General features: G+C 41.1%; 1 protein-coding gene across 7 annotated transcripts in view; it reads right to left on the bottom strand.

The window, feature by feature from the left end:
• MGAT4A (alpha-1,3-mannosyl-glycoprotein 4-beta-N-acetylglucosaminyltransferase A) overlaps nt 1-17,052 on the bottom strand; it is a 146,307-nt gene that overhangs the window by 32,777 nt on the left and 96,478 nt on the right. For all 7 annotated transcript variants that reach the window (XM_038411892.2, XM_043519339.1, XM_038411920.2 and 4 more), the window contains 4 exons: nt 14,165-14,279; nt 9,299-9,429; nt 7,198-7,305; nt 6,580-6,773 (listed from right to left, as the gene is read on the bottom strand). In XM_038411892.2, the coding sequence (XP_038267820.1) occupies nt 6,580-6,773; nt 7,198-7,305; nt 9,299-9,429; nt 14,165-14,279 (548 nt within the window). The remainder of the gene's footprint in view (nt 1-6,579; nt 6,774-7,197; nt 7,306-9,298; nt 9,430-14,164; nt 14,280-17,052) is intronic.

Genomic DNA, 17,052 nt, shown 5'->3' with positions numbered 1-17,052 from the left:
AAGTTTACTTTTGACATTTCCTAGCAAGTTTAGAGCATTTGTCAAAACTGCCAGGTTGCTTCTGACACATCTTAATAAAACAAGTATCTAACCAAAATAAAAATCAACTTGTTACACCCCCTTTCCCTGAAATTCATATCCTACAAAAGTATGCATTTTTTTTTCAAAAATGGATAAATAAGTAAAAAAACAAACAATATTGTTAATTTCAATATACACTTTGAAACAAACTTTGAAGTTGATCAAAAACCTACCACTGAATGGCAGCGGAGCAGCGGGGACAGCAGAGCAGCTCACAGCAGGAGTTTGCCTGGGACTGGTAAGTATCCGAGTGTGTGTGTTTGCTTGCTGAGGAAGTATCCGAGCGTGTGTTTGCTGGGAGGGAGCCTGAGTGAGTGTCTGATTGGCTGCTAGCCTGCAGGGGGCGGGCATTAGGGTGTCTGTGTGTTTGCGTCAGGGAAGCCTGGCTGTTTAAAAATAGCCGGAGCCTCGCGAACCAGCTGAGCGGCAGCGAACCAGCGGAGCAGCGGGGACAGCAGAGCAGCTCACAGCAGGAGTTTGCCTGGGACTGGTAAGTATCCGAGTGTGTGTGTTTGCTTGCTGAGGAAGTATCCGAGCGTGTGTTTGCTGGGAGGGAGCCTGAGTGAGTGTCTGATTGGCTGCTAGCCTGCAGGGGGCGGGCATTAGGGTGTCTGTGTGTTTGCGTCAGGGAAGCCTGGCTGTTTAAAAATAGCCGGAGCCTCGCGAACCAGCTGAGCGGCAGCGAACCAGCGGAGCAGCGGGGACAGCAGAGCAGCTCACAGCAGGAGTTTGCCTGGGACTGGTAAGTATCCGAGTGTGTGTGTTTGCTTGCTGAGGAAGTATCCGAGCGTGTGTTTGCTGGGAGGGAGCCTGAGTGAGTGTCTGATTGGCTGCTAGCCTGCAGGGGGCGGGCATTAGGGTGTCTGTGTGTTTGCGTCAGGGAAGCCTGGCTGTTTAAAAATAGCCGGAGCCTCGCGAACCAGCTGAGCGGCAGCGAACCAGCGGAGCAGCGGGGACAGCAGAGCAGCTCACAGCAGGAGTTTGCCTGGGACTGGTAAGTATCCGAGTGTGTGTGTTTGCTTGCTGAGGAAGTATCCGAGCGTGTGTTTGCTGGGAGGGAGCCTGAGTGAGTGTCTGATTGGCTGCTAGCCTGCAGGGGGCGGGCATTAGGGTGTCTGTGTGTTTGCGTCAGGGAAGCCTGGCTGTTTAAAAATAGCCGGAGCCTCGCGAACCGGCTGAGCGGCAGCGAACCAGCGGAGCAGCGGGGACAGCAGAGCAGCTCACAGCAGGAGTTTGCCTGGGAGTTCGCCTGGAGTGAGCCCAGTGAGGCTTACATCTTGCCAACGTCTCTGAGGAAGCTCCGTAGTAGGTAGGTGATATGGAAGGGGGGAATTCAGCTGTTGTGACCTGCACTGGATGTGCCATGTTTGTCTTTCTTCCACAGGACAGAAGCGACTTTGTCTGTACAAAGTGCAAGCTGGTCTCCATATTGGAAGAGAAGATTGAAGGTCTGGAGCAACAGGTAACGACCCTGCGTTGTATACGAGAGACTGAGGATTTTCTGGACCAAACTCAGGATAGCCTTCTAGGGGCACAAAGCTCTAAAGATGTAGAGCAGGTTACACAGAGGAGCCAAGAGGCCAGTGAAGAAGCTTGGCAACATGTGACCTCCAGAAGAGGTAAGCGGAATGTCCGGGTTCCAGTAACACAGACACAGGTAACTAACCGCTTTCATGTTCTCTCCACAGGTACCAATGCGGAGAGTGGACCAGATGATATGTCTGGGGGGAGAAAGCAGAAGGAGACTCCGCTGGTTGGGAGGCATGAGATGCGATGTCCTGAGGTTGGAGGTTCCACGACCACCACTCCCAAGAGGAGAAGGCGGGTGGTGGTGGTCGGGGACTCTCTCCTCCGGGGGACTGAGTCATCTATCTGCCGCCCTGACCGGGAAAACCGAGAAGTCTGCTGCTTGCCAGGGGCTAAGATTCGTGATGTGACGGAGAGACTGCCGAGACTCATCAAGCCCTCGGATCGCTACCCCTTCCTGCTTCTCCACGTGGGCACCAATGATACTGCCAAGAATGACCTTGAGCGGATCACTGCGGACTATGTGGCTCTGGGAAGAAGGATAAAGGAGTTGGAGGCGCAAGTGGTGTTCTCGTCCATCCTCCCCATGGAAGGAAAAGGCCTGGGTAGGGACCGTCGAATCGTGGAGGTCAACGAATGGCTACGCAGGTGGTGTCGGAGAGAAGGCTTTGGATTCTTTGACCATGGGATGGTGTTCCATGAAGGAGGAGTGCTGGGCAGAGACGGGCTCCATCTTACGAAGAGAGGGAAGAACATCTTTGCCAACAGGCTGGCTAACCTAGTGAGGAGGGCTTTAAACTAGGTTCACCGGGGGAAGGAGACCAAAGCCCTGAGGTAAGTGGGAAAGCGGGATACCGGGAGGAAGCACAGGCAGGAAGGTCTGTGAGGGGAGGGCTCCTGCCTCATACTGGGAATGAGGGGCGATCAACAGGTTATCTCAAGTGCTTATATACAAATGCACAAAGCCTTGGAAACAAGCAGGGAGAACTGGAGGTCCTGGTGATGTCAAGGAATTATGACGTGATTGGAATAACAGAGACTTGGTGGGATAACTCACATGACTGGAGTACAGTCATGGATGGTTATAAACTGTTCAGGAAGGACAGGCAGGGCAGAAAAGGTGGGGGAGTAGCACTGTATGTAAGGGAGCAGTATGACTGCTCAGAGCTCCGGTACGAAACTGTGGAAAAACCTGAGTGTCTCTGGATTAAGTTTAGAAGTGTGTGCAACAAGAGTGATGTCATGGTGGGAGTCTGCTATAGACCACCGGACCAGGGGGATGAGGTGGATGAGGCTTTCTTCCGGCAACTCACGGAAGCTACTAGATCGCATGCCCTGATTCTCATGGGTGACTTTAATTTTCCTGATATCTGCTGGGAGAGCAATACAGCGGTGCATAGACAATCCAGGAAGTTTTTGGAAAGCGTAGGGGACAATTTCCTGGTGCAAGTGCTAGGGGAGCCAACTAGGGGGAGCGCTTTTCTTGACCTGCTGCTCACAAACCGGGTAGAATTAGTGGGGGAAGCAAAAGTGGATGGGAATCTGGGAGGCAGTGACCATGAGTTGGTTGAGTTCAGGATCCTGACGCAGGGAAGAAAGGTAAGCAGCAGGATACGGACCCTGGACTTCAGGAAAGCAGACTTTGACTCCCTCAGGGAACAGATGGCCAGGATCCCCTGGGGGACTAACATGAAAGGGAAGGGAGTCCAGGAGAGCTGGCTGTATTTCAAGGAATCCCTGTTGAGGTTACAGGGACAAACCATCCCGATGAGTCGAAAGAATAGTAAATATGGCAGGCGACCAGCTTGGCTTAATGGTGAAATCCTAGCGGATCTTAAAGATAAAAAAGAAGCTTACAAGAAGTGGAAGGTTGGACATATGACCAGGGAAGAGTATAAAAATATTGCTCGGGCATGTAGGAAAGATATCAGGAGGGCCAAATCGCACCTGGAGCTGCAGCTAGCAAGAGATGTCAAGAGTAACAAGAAGGGTTTCTTCAGGTATGTTGGCAACAAGAAGAAAGCCAAGGAAAGTGTGGGCCCCTTACTGAATGAGGGAGGCAAGCTAGTGACAGAGGATGTGGAAAAAGCTAATGTACTCAATGCTTTTTTTGCCTCTGTTTTCACTAACAAGGTCAGCTCCCAGACTGCTGTGCTGGGCAACACAAAATGGGGAAGAGATGGCCAGCCCTCTGTAGAGATAGAGGTGGTTAGGGACTATTTAGAAAAGCTGGACGTGCACAAGTCCATGGGGCCGGACGAATTGCATCCGAGAGTGCTGAAGGAATTGGCGGCTGTGATTGCAGAGCCCTTGGCCATTATCTTTGAAAACTCGTGGCGAACGGGGGAAGTCCCGGATGACTGGAAAAAGGCTAATGTAGTGCCCATCTTTAAAAAAGGGAAGAAGGAGGATCCTGGGAACTACAGGCCGGTCAGCCTCACCTCAGTCCCTGGAAAAATCATGGAGCAGGTCCTCAAAGAATCAATCCTGAAGCACTTAGAGGAGAGGAAAGTGATCAGGAACAGTCAGCATGGATTCACCAAGGGAAGGTCATGCCTGACTAATCTAATCGCCTTTTATGATGAGATTACTGGTTCTGTGGATGAAGGGAAAGCAGTGGATGTATTGTTTCTTGACTTTAGCAAAGCTTTTGACACGGTCTCCCACTGCATTCTTGTCAGCAAGTTAAGGAAGTATGGGCTGGATGAATGCACTATAAGGTGGGTAGAAAGCTGGCTAGATTGTCGGGCTCAACGGGTAGTGATCAATGGCTCCATGTCTAGTTGGCAGCCGGTGTCAAGTGGAGTGCCCCAGGGGTCGGTCCTGGGGCCCGTTTTGTTCAATATCTTCATAAATGATCTGGAGGATGGTGTGGATTGCACTCTCAGCAAATTTGCGGATGATACCAAACTGGGAGGAGTGGTAGATACGCTGGAGGGGAGGGATAGGATACAGAAGGACCTAGACAAATTGGAGGATTGGGCCAAAAGAAATCTAATGAGGTTCAATAAGGATAAATGCAGGGTCCTGCACTTAGGATGGAAGAATCCAATGCACCGCTACAGACTAGGGACCGAATGGCTCGGCAGCAGTTCTGCGGAAAAGGACCTAGGGGTGACAGTGGACGAGAAGCTGGATATGAGTCAGCAGTGTGCCCTTGTTGCCAAGAAGGCCAATGGCATTTTGGGTTGTATAAGTAGGGGCATAGCGAGCAGATCGAGGGACGTGATCGTTCCCCTCTATTCGACACTGGTGAGGCCTCATCTGGAGTACTGTGTCCAGTTTTGGGCCCCACACTACAGGAAGGATGTGGATAAATTGGAAAGAGTACAACGAAGGGCAACGAAAATGATTAGGGGTCTAGAGCACATGACTTATGAGGAGAGGCTGAGGGAGCTGGGATTGTTTAGTCTGGAGAAGAGAAGAATGAGGGGGGATTTGATAGCTGCTTTCAACTACCTGAAAGGGGGTTTCAAAGAGGATGGCTCTAGACTGTTCTCAATGGTAGCAGATGACAGAACGAGGAGTAATGGTCTCAAGTTGCAATGGGGGAGGTTTAGATTGGATATTAGGAAAAACTTTTTCACTAAGAGGGTGGTGAAACACTGGAATGCGTTACCTAGGGAGGTGGTAGAATCTCCTTCCTTAGAGGTTTTTAAGGTCAGGCTTGACAAAGCCCTAGCTGGGATGATTTAACTGGGACTTGGTCCTGCTTTGAGCAGGGGGTTGGACTAGATGACCTTCTGGGGTCCCTTCCAACCCTGATATTCTATGATTCTATGATTCTATGAATGTATACTCTCTAGCTGAAAGGTGTCTATTTCATATTATTGCCACAGGTAAAAGGTATTGACTTTTATATGATGAGGTGGGGTGTATGTACCCCCGGGAGGTACATTCCATGCAGGCCTAATAACCACACTGGAAGAAAAGACTTTTCTAAGCAACTGAAGAGTAATTTTTAATTCTTTCACCTCTCAAGTGATCTGCATTTCACTGGTCAGAATCACTGGAGCAAAAAGTACAATGTGGGGAAAATACCAAACTCAATGAATCTGAGATCTTTAAGATCTGTTAAGGTGATGACTCAGTCTTCAGCTAGCTGCCAATCCATGGAAGAAGTTGACCAATTGGGTTCACTTCAAGAATGCAGAAAGAGCAGCTTGACAGCCTGAGATAGCCTTCACAAGGAAAGTATCTAGTGAGATTACTCTAATAGTAGTTGTTACCACTGCAAGGCTCTGCGTCTGTAGAACTGGGGCAGCAGAAAGGCTACAATGTGCATGAAAGGAGACTATAAGAGGAATATAAAGATACCTTAAACAAAAAATTTCTTTCGTAAGTTTTGGGCTAGTGTACAAGGAAGACAGGGTGAAAAGAAAATAAGCAAACAAAAGAGACTCCAACATAACTAGAGAGAGAGAGAGAGAGAGGACAGTGGCAACCTAGCAAAACTAAAATTACCGCGTTAAAAAATAAAAGCAAAAGAAGTATTTCCTTGCCTTAGCTGGGCTAAAGGTTAATAAATAGACGAGGTCACTTTCACTCCTCTGTGTGACTGTAGCAAATCATAAATTCAAGCACAGATGCAGATAAAAAACCACACACATTGACTTTGAGTAAGATAAAGGGCTTGAAAAAAAAGTCACCTTCAACCGACTGGAACAGACTCAATTTGGCAGTCTTTTTAACTGCTGGGAGGGCACTGGCTGTGGCGTTATACTTCTGGAGAAGGTTACAAAAACAGATTTTGTAGCAAAATACTCTAAATAAAATACAGAGTCAACTACGAAGAACAAAGTTGATTGAAGCACATTTTAAACTGAACTGCAAAATATCCACTTCATCTAACACCTTGTATGAAATTACTTTTTCATTATGTTTAATTTATTTTTCCTCAATTCTATGCTCAAGCATACTTGCTTAGCAAGCATCTTTAGCTGTGAGACCAAAAGACAAGTGATTACTAACCTTTCTACGTTGACTGGTTTGTCAAATTTAAATAGGATATAATCCCCAGCAATTGGTGTAACAGCCCAGAAAAAATCTTCTCCCATATAGGTTTTTTCCAGCGTATGTCCTTGGTAGACTTTTAAAGATGTAGAAACTTCGGCGGGTGGATTCACATGAATTTTATGTAATAATGGTTTCAGGAAGTCTTTATCCTAATTGAAAGAAAGACAAACATGCTATTAAGTTGGTCAGGCAGTCTCTTTTCCTTAGTGGCTAATTTTGCTAGTACTTAAAAGCAAATGGAAAACAAAGGGCAACTAATGTATTATCCATTTTCTCCACTGTACATCTGAGACCCTGTATTGATGAATTAAAAGGTCACAGTATTACAGATAAAAGGCTAGAGATTTAAAATGAGAGACTATATGCAGGAGTCATATAAAAATATATGAGTTGACCTAGACATTCTTCTATTCTATGGTAGTCAGCTTTAATCAGGCTTAATTCCAACTAGAGTATAATATATTATACCTGAAAATGCTAAACTATATCAAAAAAGTTAATTTTCTGATCTGATGAAAAATCACTTATCAATCCTGTCTGACATGGAAGGGAAAGAAAGTTTTAGTTACTAACCGTGAGTTTCTGGATCTTTCCTGCTAGGGAGGAGTGCAGGCCAACATGCTGGAAAAGGGAAGGCCTGAAGCGTATTCGTAGATTAGATTTCTGTCTATCACAATGTTTCTTAAAATAAAATCAAGAAAACCTCACATTAGCAAAGCTAATAAAGAAAGATCAGTGAATTTTTATTGAAATTGTAGGATAATCATGATTCATGAACCAAAACAAATAAGAAATTAGAACTACATACTTCATTCCTGACGCTATCTTATTTCATTGCATAAGAGCACCATTGGGCTATTCATTCTGGTTAAAATTTACTCCTCTCCTCCTGCAAAAAGCCTGAGTAAATGGGCTCTGTACAGAGGAACTACAGGAGAAATTATTTACCAATCAGTAGGTGGATGCAGGGCAGCCTGTAACCCCATCACAACTACTTCTCAAGTCAAATGGGAATTTCTGTACAGCCTCCATATGATGATGATATTTGACCAGTAAGTAGGTATAGTCTCAGACATAATGCTCTCCCCTTTCCACCCTGTGACAATACTAATGGGGCTCTCCTGTCGATCCACCCTATCTAGCTGGTATTGGACCTGGCACAAAGCTTCTGAGTAAATTCTGCTCACTCATTGTTGCAAGTGGGGCTTTTTAACTCTATAGGGATATAAGGAAGGTGGAATTAATGGCACCTGCAGGAATAATTAGACATATCAAACTTGGGCAGAAAACTCAGGTTGAGATTTATGATGTTTAATTCTTGTTTCTAGTACCAGGAAATCCAATTCTCAAGTATGGGATAAATCTGGACTATACTCTGACTACAAGTATTCTGTTTAGAGCAATCTGCTCACATGCCCCATATTCTCCAGCTATACTGGTCTACATGCCAACTGTGCCATACACAGAGACCCTTTTATATACTCTCTCTCAACAGTTGCCCTGCCCATGCAGCAGAACTGAAGTGGTTCAGCTACACTTGGCCTCTTCACTGATGGGTGAATTTTACCCCTGGAGTTTTCACACACAAAAACCTCAGCCAAAAAAAGCAGTGTATAAAGTTTGCCTGCAGAGTGTTTCCAGGTTAACACACATGCAGAATAGCACCCTGGAGATAAAGCTTTTTTATTGTAATAAGAGTCCTCTTGATGATCCACCGCAATAGCAAAGCACCACTGATATTTACAAAATGCCTCTCTTAAATGACTAACATAATGAAGAATCCATAACCTTGAAGAGCAAAATTTTGATTGGTTAAAAGGACTACCTAATGTTACTATGGTAGAAAAAGAAGTTTCCAGTATTTTAAAGACCTGCAGCAATTCTATAATATATGTAAATACTTTACCAATTTTAGCAGATAATTTTAAATATTTTTTCAGGGGACTCCTAAGTCCCCCACACACCTTCAAAACTCCATATCGTAGCCATCATTCTTTTGGTTAATGAGACCTGCATGAGATTTTTAATGGAACTAGTCAATACAGCTTCTTCACTGGACAGAGAGCTTTCTGTGTGGCTACATGAGGTACTCCCTATAGGGTTACAAGAACTACCTCCACAGGGATGTGATAGTCTGAAGATGAAAAAAACCTGGATGAAATCCTGGCCTACTGAAGTCAATGGAAAAAAAACTTTCATTGACTTCAAAATGACCAGGAATTTACTCCAAGATTGTGTATTTAATGAAGGACTCCTTCACTGAAGTATTGAGCACTACCATTGAGCTATTGGGATGAACCTTTATAATTATTTTCAAAAATTAAAGTGGACTCAAATAATTTTGCTGCAGAATGTTAAATATAGCTAGTGCAACTGCTAATTATCTTAGGCCTGCTAGGCACAAAAAATTTTGACCTCTGTTTTCCCCCAAAAAGTGCATTTCTAAGCCTCCCAAATCTGAAACATTAAGAAATGTAAGAAAGTAACTTCTCTGATCTTTGAGGTCTCCAAAACTTTCTCACAGATTCAGATTTAACCATAGACAAATTTGTATTGGGATATGAAGGAACCATTAAAAGAATCAGCATATCACATACTACTTCTTAGATTCACAGAAAATAAAGCTTTTTATCAAGAGACACATTAAAAGCTACATAACAAAAATTGAACTTACTGCATCTTTTTCAGGGTTGCAGACTTTCACCCAGAGTATATGATCTAAGAGCCAATCAATAGGTTTCTCCTTATAAAACATAAATATGAACTCTACAATAAGAGTGATATCTGGAGATTGGAACATTTTACCTGTAAAGATATTATTCTAAATTAATAATAGTAATTCTGAAACAACTCTTTCGAGATCACAAGCCTAGAGACCATATTGTTTGTGCTAAGGCAAGTTGTATTACCATCTCACAACTGGAAATCCCAGCTGATATCACAAAGGGACATGTCAACAAGTTGAGCAAAACTATATAAACAGGAAAACTTCACAAAATAGCTCTTTAAAATATTACAACTCCCAACATCTTTAAAATACTCAACTTGCATAATAAAACACAACTCAATATAAATACAGAATTTTTCAATAATTCCAAGAACAGAGAACTTTAGAATACAAAAGTCAAACTTAAAATAGGACCAGATTTCTGTAAACCATTAGCAATACAATGTTGAAGATTATTTCTCCATATTAAAAATATTAATTTTGTGTTTATATAGAGAAGAGGGCAAATGAGAGTTTGGGATTCAAAAAAGGTATACAGTGGAAAATTTACTATTACCTTTTATGACCTTTTATTAGTTTATTAGTTCATTAGTTTCTCAGTATATTTTAACTCTATTGTAAATTATACTATTCTGACTGCATAGTATTTAGTTGGTCAGTATTAATGTAAAAGTTACAATTCAAGAGGAAAAACTTTGTTTTCATTTTTCTTTGAATTACAGATATTTAAATAATTCATTTAAAATCTTTAGTAAAAACAGTGTTAAACACAGAGAGTTAGTTACAGCCACAAATCAGAACGTTTCCAAAACCAATTTTATATCTCCAGAAACACAAAATGAAAAACTTTTAAACTATTTTTATGCTTATATTCTGCAAATTATTGAAGTTCTTTGACTAATATTAAAATTGATCCACTGACAATCTGCCTGGCAGCTGGTGTTATTAGACTCCAAACTCATCCAGAATTAACTTTTTGTTCTCGATATTTTAATTGGAAAAAATTTAAAAACTTGAGTCAGCACCCGTGCTACACGGCTCCTTCATATTAGGGGTTCTAAACACCTCTAGATCCAGCCATGGGAGGATTCCTCCAACATAGGAACTGTGGAATACAATTGTAAGGCTGCCTTCAGAGGATTCCCTTGCAAGCCCTGGCATAGGGGACATGTCCAGGACATGGCTGTAGCACTTGGTGCTCAGAATCTCTGCTGTGCAAACTGCAGGTCACAGGCAGCTGGAGACAGGCTGCCATAGTTCAGACAGGACCCCAGAGCTGCGTGTGATATACCATGGACTGCCTAGCAGCCCAAAATTAGGAGGGCATCTTCTCCCTCAAAACTGATGAGTGTGCTGTGCTTCTTAGAGGTGAAGCACAGAATTCCACTCTTTATAATTTAGTGATTTATTTAGTTTAAGTGACAACACTTAATGACTACATATTCAGCACAGCATACAGAGAATGCAACTTCTGTTATGATGTATGGATGGTAGAATTCTAATATTTTTGGCTGTCAGTCAAAACCCCTCATCAACAAGGATGAATGTCACTTCTGTGTATAAACAATTTTTTTTCATCACACTTTAAAAAATAACAGATTAGATGTATGCATAAATAAGATTTACAGCCAAGACAAATTTTAATAAAAACAAAACACCATTTTTATAAATGAACTTGTAAGCTAGCTAAGGCTTTCAACAGTGTATGGTTAAAGCCACATCTCTATTAACATTTAAATTATTATTTTTTTATGTTAAATTGATAGGGACAAAGTGATATTACAAGTCAATATGCTAGCCTTTTGAGATCTGGATATAAATCTCATCCCAAGTCATAAATGATGGTTTATTTGGCTGCCTCAACATCTTTATTTCTTCACATTACCAAATTGTACAACTAGTAGTATGTGTCCACATAAAGAACCAGAAATGGAATAGCAGAGACAGCAAATCAAGAATAATGATAACTGTGTGAAGAATTTTGCACTGTGGATGAATACACTATGTCTACATGTCTCTAGCCAATCACACACTTTCATGAATACAACATTCATTCAACTTAAAAATAGAATAAGGAGCTAAATTGGGAGCATTAGACTCCCGATTAAACTCTCTCAATAAAAAACACTGTTAAGATGTGGTGTAGTCATGGGTAAATCCTGCTGAAGGCCTACTAGCAAGAACATCTGAATGAAATGGTTACAGAATGGAGTAAGCAGTAAACACAACACATGGGAGAGCAAGGAGAGAAAGTAGCTGGAGACAATTCATTAATCTAGTTTTAAAAGTAAGTATTTTCAGAATCCATATAAAGAAAAGCCAACAAACAGGCAGGCAATCAGGTATAACTCAACTTCTAATCCTTGAGTTCCAATCAGTTTTACTCATGATTTAACCAGAAACTCTATGAAATAAGCAAATTGTAATAAATAATGCTTATTTATTATTCCCCAACGGTAGGGGTGAGGAGAGAAATGTGCCCCTTTTAAAGATGATCTGTAAATATACTTTAAAAAGTAACTCATAGGTAAGCCTGCAAGTCCAGTTCATGGAAGTCACAGATTCGTCCGCCTCCCACCAAGTTTTAGTTAGGGATATATAGTAAAATTCATGGACAGGTCACAGGCCATGAATTCTGGTTTACTGCCTTTGACCTGGTCATGACTTTTACCAAAAATACCCATGACTAAAACGTAGCCTTACTTATAGGTAGAGCCCTGGAAATCTGCAGATATCTGCTTTATATCTGTGGACCATGTTTGGGATCTGATACAGATACAAATTTTGTATCCGCATAGGGCTCTACTCATAGGGTTATATGCTGCATGTCCCAAATTGCAAGTGTAAACTAAAGATTCAGCACATGGTAGATTTTATATATTTTGCCTTTTCAGTCTTAAAAAACTGCAGACCACAAGCTCCCGCATGCCACAAGACATTCCAGCATATACTATGATGATTAAGAAAATCTATAATTAATTTTACATTACTTGTAAAATCACAGAATTTCTTATGAAAATCTACATTGAGAGAATGGTTAGATTGTGAAGCAAATTCCAAAACCCAAGTAAAATTCATAATTAAGGTTTATCAGCACAACCCAGAAATTGAGATCCATGGCATTCTAGGTTCCAGGCCAGTCTCCTGAGATAAAGTTTGGGCAGTCACAGAGAGTTACAAGGTGTACACAAAACTCCTTAGCAGGAGTAACAGAGCTGCTTGGAGGACAGAAGAACTCAAGTAAATGAACTCTTAGCTCTCCACTCGAGGCTGGTCCTTTTCCTCTTCTCACCCTTGTCCCTTTTGGAGCCATGAAACTAATAGGATGTATTTCAACTGGAAGTAACCCTAACTGTGTGATTCAAGATGAAGAGAACACTTGTTCTTGCCTGGCTTAAGAACTGGAAAATTTCTTCCTCTCATTTGGGGCAGTTCCTGTCTCCCCCCTGCTTTTGTTGTTTGAACCTACCACCTCATTGTCAAAGTACGGATCACCATCTCCTCCCGTTTTGGTTTGGTGGAAGGTTGCTGGCTGATGTTTTCAACCCAGTGGACACCCATTCTGCTTGCTATACAGCCCTGTAAAGGATCATATCTCCCCCACTTCCTGTGCATGAGAGGAACATATTAAAAACACATTTGATATTAAGCTGACTTCAGGGGAATGCATGTTCTTTAATTATTGACAAAATACTGAAATCAAGAGTTTAATTTTACATTCACTGTTTCCCACCACCTTAATACAATGAACTGAGACACAACTTCCTTTGCAAACAAATACGTGGGTAGAGATCTGAGTCTTTAATTGAAATGTTGGAAAAGAATGAAAAAAAACCTCAGGGTTACATTCCACTAGCCACGTTTCAGCTTCTTCCTGTTCTGGGCTCAACTTATGAACTTTGTATTTGGGATCAGTAACGTTGACTAACTAATGGAAAGATGTCATAGCTTCTCTGAATCAGTTTCCAATTTTATCATTGTGTGGTTCTAGTTCGTTATGGTTAATTAAATCAAACCAGACTGTGACTCTAGTTGTATCAACTTTCAAAGTGTTAAATTCCTTTGAAAGCTCTTTCAATTGCATTTATGTAAGTTTTGTGCCTCTCAGTAAAATCCATTATTGTGCAGAAAATAAAGAACATTAAAATTACTTTCATGACATAGTGGTGGTCAACCTGCTAAGATTCTGGACTCTGCATTTTCTGTCTCAACATTGTTGTAATTATCCTAATCACTGTAAATGACAGGTGGTATTTGTGACTCCATCCCTAGAAAGGGGACAGGCTCTGGAAGTCACATGGTTGCTTCAGGTGGTAGCAGGAAGATAGGATAGAACCTTTTTGCAAAAGAGACTAATTTTTATGGCTGTTGACTCTTGGAAACTTATGATGTCTCTAATAGCCAAAAGACATCAAATTTACTTTGAGCTGGGTGAGTTTTCTTGATTTTGTCCCTTTGCTTCACATACGCAATCTTCTTAACGTCATTTTTATTTTGCCAAAAATTAGAAAGACGACATATTTAAAATTTGATTTTCCATATTTTTAAAAGCAATTTAATTTTTAGTTATAAAAGTGTTCTCATTTTCCATAGCTTAATTCTGACAAACATTCATAGGTAACCGCAGTTATTGTAGTGTATAGTTACAGCATATAGTCATAAAAGTCAATCCATTTTTATTCCATGTTCCATTACCAGTATAAATAAGGCAGTTTTGAGGTCATAGCACTATTAATCAGAGATTCTGCGGCTGAACTTTCTTTTCAAAGTTTCAGTTTCTTTTCAAACTACTAAACTGGACCTTTTTCTTACCAATGAAACCCAGCTGAGAAAATTCTAGAATCATCCAATCTTCAGAAGAGAGTTGAAGTGCAAAATTTTTTATCGTGCTGAAATAATTCTGCTTGACAACAATGTCATCTTCAAGCTAGGGGAATCAAACACTTGTATTAACACAAAGCAGGAAGAGCAAAGCAAAAAGAAAAAGTACAGCAAGGAAAAAGTAGTCCTAAAATATATTTATCCATAGATTTCTAGTGCAATCACCACCCTAGTATCCAGGAATCATACACAAGAATTATTACTGCAGAAGCATGATCACCATCCACTTATTTGAGGATAATTAATTTGGAGACTCTTTATATACATCAACTATCTGGGAACACACAAGAGTGAACTGGATAGGAAATAGTTTTAAAAAACTTCTCTTTACAAGCGTATAATATTCAGATAAAGATTCAATTCAGCATGTACTTAACTGCTGTTAAAAAAAACGAGGAGTCCACTGGCACCTTAAAGTGGAAAACCAGTGCTGACAGGGCCAGTTCAATCAGGGTGGATGTAAGGTAACTCCCTTCTCTTCATGTGTCAGTATATTTATGCATACATCTGTAATTTTCACTCCATGTATCTGAAGAAGTGGGTTTTTTTACCCACGAAAGCTTATGCCCAAATAAATCTGTTAGTCTTTAAGGTGCCACAGGACTCCTCGTTATTTTTATGGATACAGACTAACATGGCTACCCCTCTGTTACTGAACTGCTGTTAGATTATAAGCTATCAATAATGATCTCTCATCCTTGATCAAAAGGCTGTAGCAATATTAAATACTTTAGTATACAACTACTATAGTGAATTTGCTTGATGTTGCTGGCATACAATAGAACTGTACCAAAAGGGAAAGCACCATCTTAACTTCTATAATATTTTATTTGGTATTTTCCCCACACATTTCTTAGATGGGAAAGGATGTGTGCATTTTATAATGGCCAATAAAAATAACAGCTTGAAAACAGAAGCTATAGTCCCATTCCCTCAATAGCAATTGTCTCAGCAAATGTAGAAAGCGATTATCAAGGAAAATAAGCATAGAAATGTTTACATAACTCAAAGCAGCACGATCTCCATTTTAGAATTATGCTTATGAAGCAAATACTGGCATGATTAAACAATTTTTAAAAAAATTTCAAATGTTCCATAGTAGTGAGAGTTTTGGACTCTATCCCCAAAATTGCCCACTTCTGCTTACAATTGCTGCCCATAGTGGAAACACTGAATACTAGTACCCATACATATGTTTCCTCTTATCGCATGTGTTGTTTGTAGACATACAAATGACTAAGTGCAAGTTTCCAGGTATAGATTAATTGGTTGTATTGTTTACTTTACTTCACATGAATACATGCATTATTTGTAACAAAACTGACATCATAGCAGATGACTATACAATAATCTACTAACTGGCATGAGACACACAAGGTGGGTGAGATATCTTTTATTGGACCAACTTCTGCTGGTGAGAGAGACTAGTTTTTAAGCTTACATAGAGCTCTTATTTCAAGTCTCACTGAAGTTGGTCCAATAAAATATACTACCTCACTCACCTTGTCTCTCTAATATTTGAGACTAACATGACAACAACATTGCATATATAAAATGGCATATCAACGGTGAGGACCACTAAAGTTACATGGGAAGAGAAACAAACAGCTAAATGTACCCCCCGCAAAAAGGATGAATCTCAACATTGATTTTTTATTCTTCTTCATGTATTTATTGTCACAAATATAAGTAATTGGTAAGAACCAGTTTGAGTGATTCAACACAGTGTGAAAATAAGATAGGCCATAACGTGCATTACTTCTTATTTACTATATGTAGTGGGGTAGCATTCAAAGGCTCCAATCAGGACTGGAGCCCCACTGTGGTAGGTGCTATACAAACCCAAGGGCAGGATCAAATTTTCCTAATAGCTTAAATTCTAAAATTACTGTCTTATAACTGCATCTATTGGTGTACTGTGAGATAGAAGGCCAAAGTTTATGTGCCCTCAACCATCCTGATAAGAGATGCTACAGGACAACACTGAAGGGACTAGGTATATTGTGCAGAATCTGAATAAAGAGAAGGAACTTTACACTTTTTTGTAAGCTTTTAACACGTTTATTTCTACATGTTTATGGTAGGATCTAACTGAAAATTTCTTCATAGCCATGATTCCTTAAAGGTAATCAGATCATCATTCTCCAATGCCATTTTTAAACAGTAAAGGTAGAGTGTAATATTGGTATTGTCACTCCTTTTTGATCTGAGCAGCTAGTCAAATTTTGGGGCTCTGGCAATATTCCAGTTGCAAGTAAAACTGATGGAGTCTGGTAATCTCCTTGATACAATCTTGTTTATTTACAAAGATTGTACAAAATCCTGCTTGTCTGAACATAGGAGGAACAAACAACAAAAGGGGCAGTTTCTTAGTTTACAACCCCAAGCATCTTTAGCCAACACCACACCCAAAACTCTAGCTTTTTCCAGAGCACATAGTGCTCACAGGCTATTGCTTGGCTTTCTTGCTTTTAACCTCTGCCTCTCTTTCTTGTTCTTGTCTGTTCTGAGTTTGTGCGTGTTCTCTCACACAATACCCAGTGGAACCCTCTGTTCACATGGTGCTAGTTTCTAGACAAAAATCTAATAAGCCTTGTTTTAGGTGTGGGGCCTTAACTATATCTTACAACCAGTGGTGAGCTGGAGCCGGTTCGCATGAATCGGTTGTTAAATTTTGAAGCAGTTTTAGAACTGGTTGTTAACCTGCTTCCCTGCAGGGGGCATTGAGGCTTTGATGGGCTCCAGCCGGGAAGTGATGTAATTCCTCCTCCGGCCGCCGGGGCCGCTGTGCTGCGGGAGCCATGTGGGCTGCCGCCTGG

This window comes from Dermochelys coriacea, chromosome 1 (assembly GCF_009764565.3).
Source record: "Dermochelys coriacea isolate rDerCor1 chromosome 1, rDerCor1.pri.v4, whole genome shotgun sequence".
NCBI classification, from domain to species: Eukaryota; Metazoa; Chordata; order Testudines; family Dermochelyidae; genus Dermochelys; species Dermochelys coriacea.
This window is presented reverse-complemented; position numbering and strand designations above follow the sequence as displayed.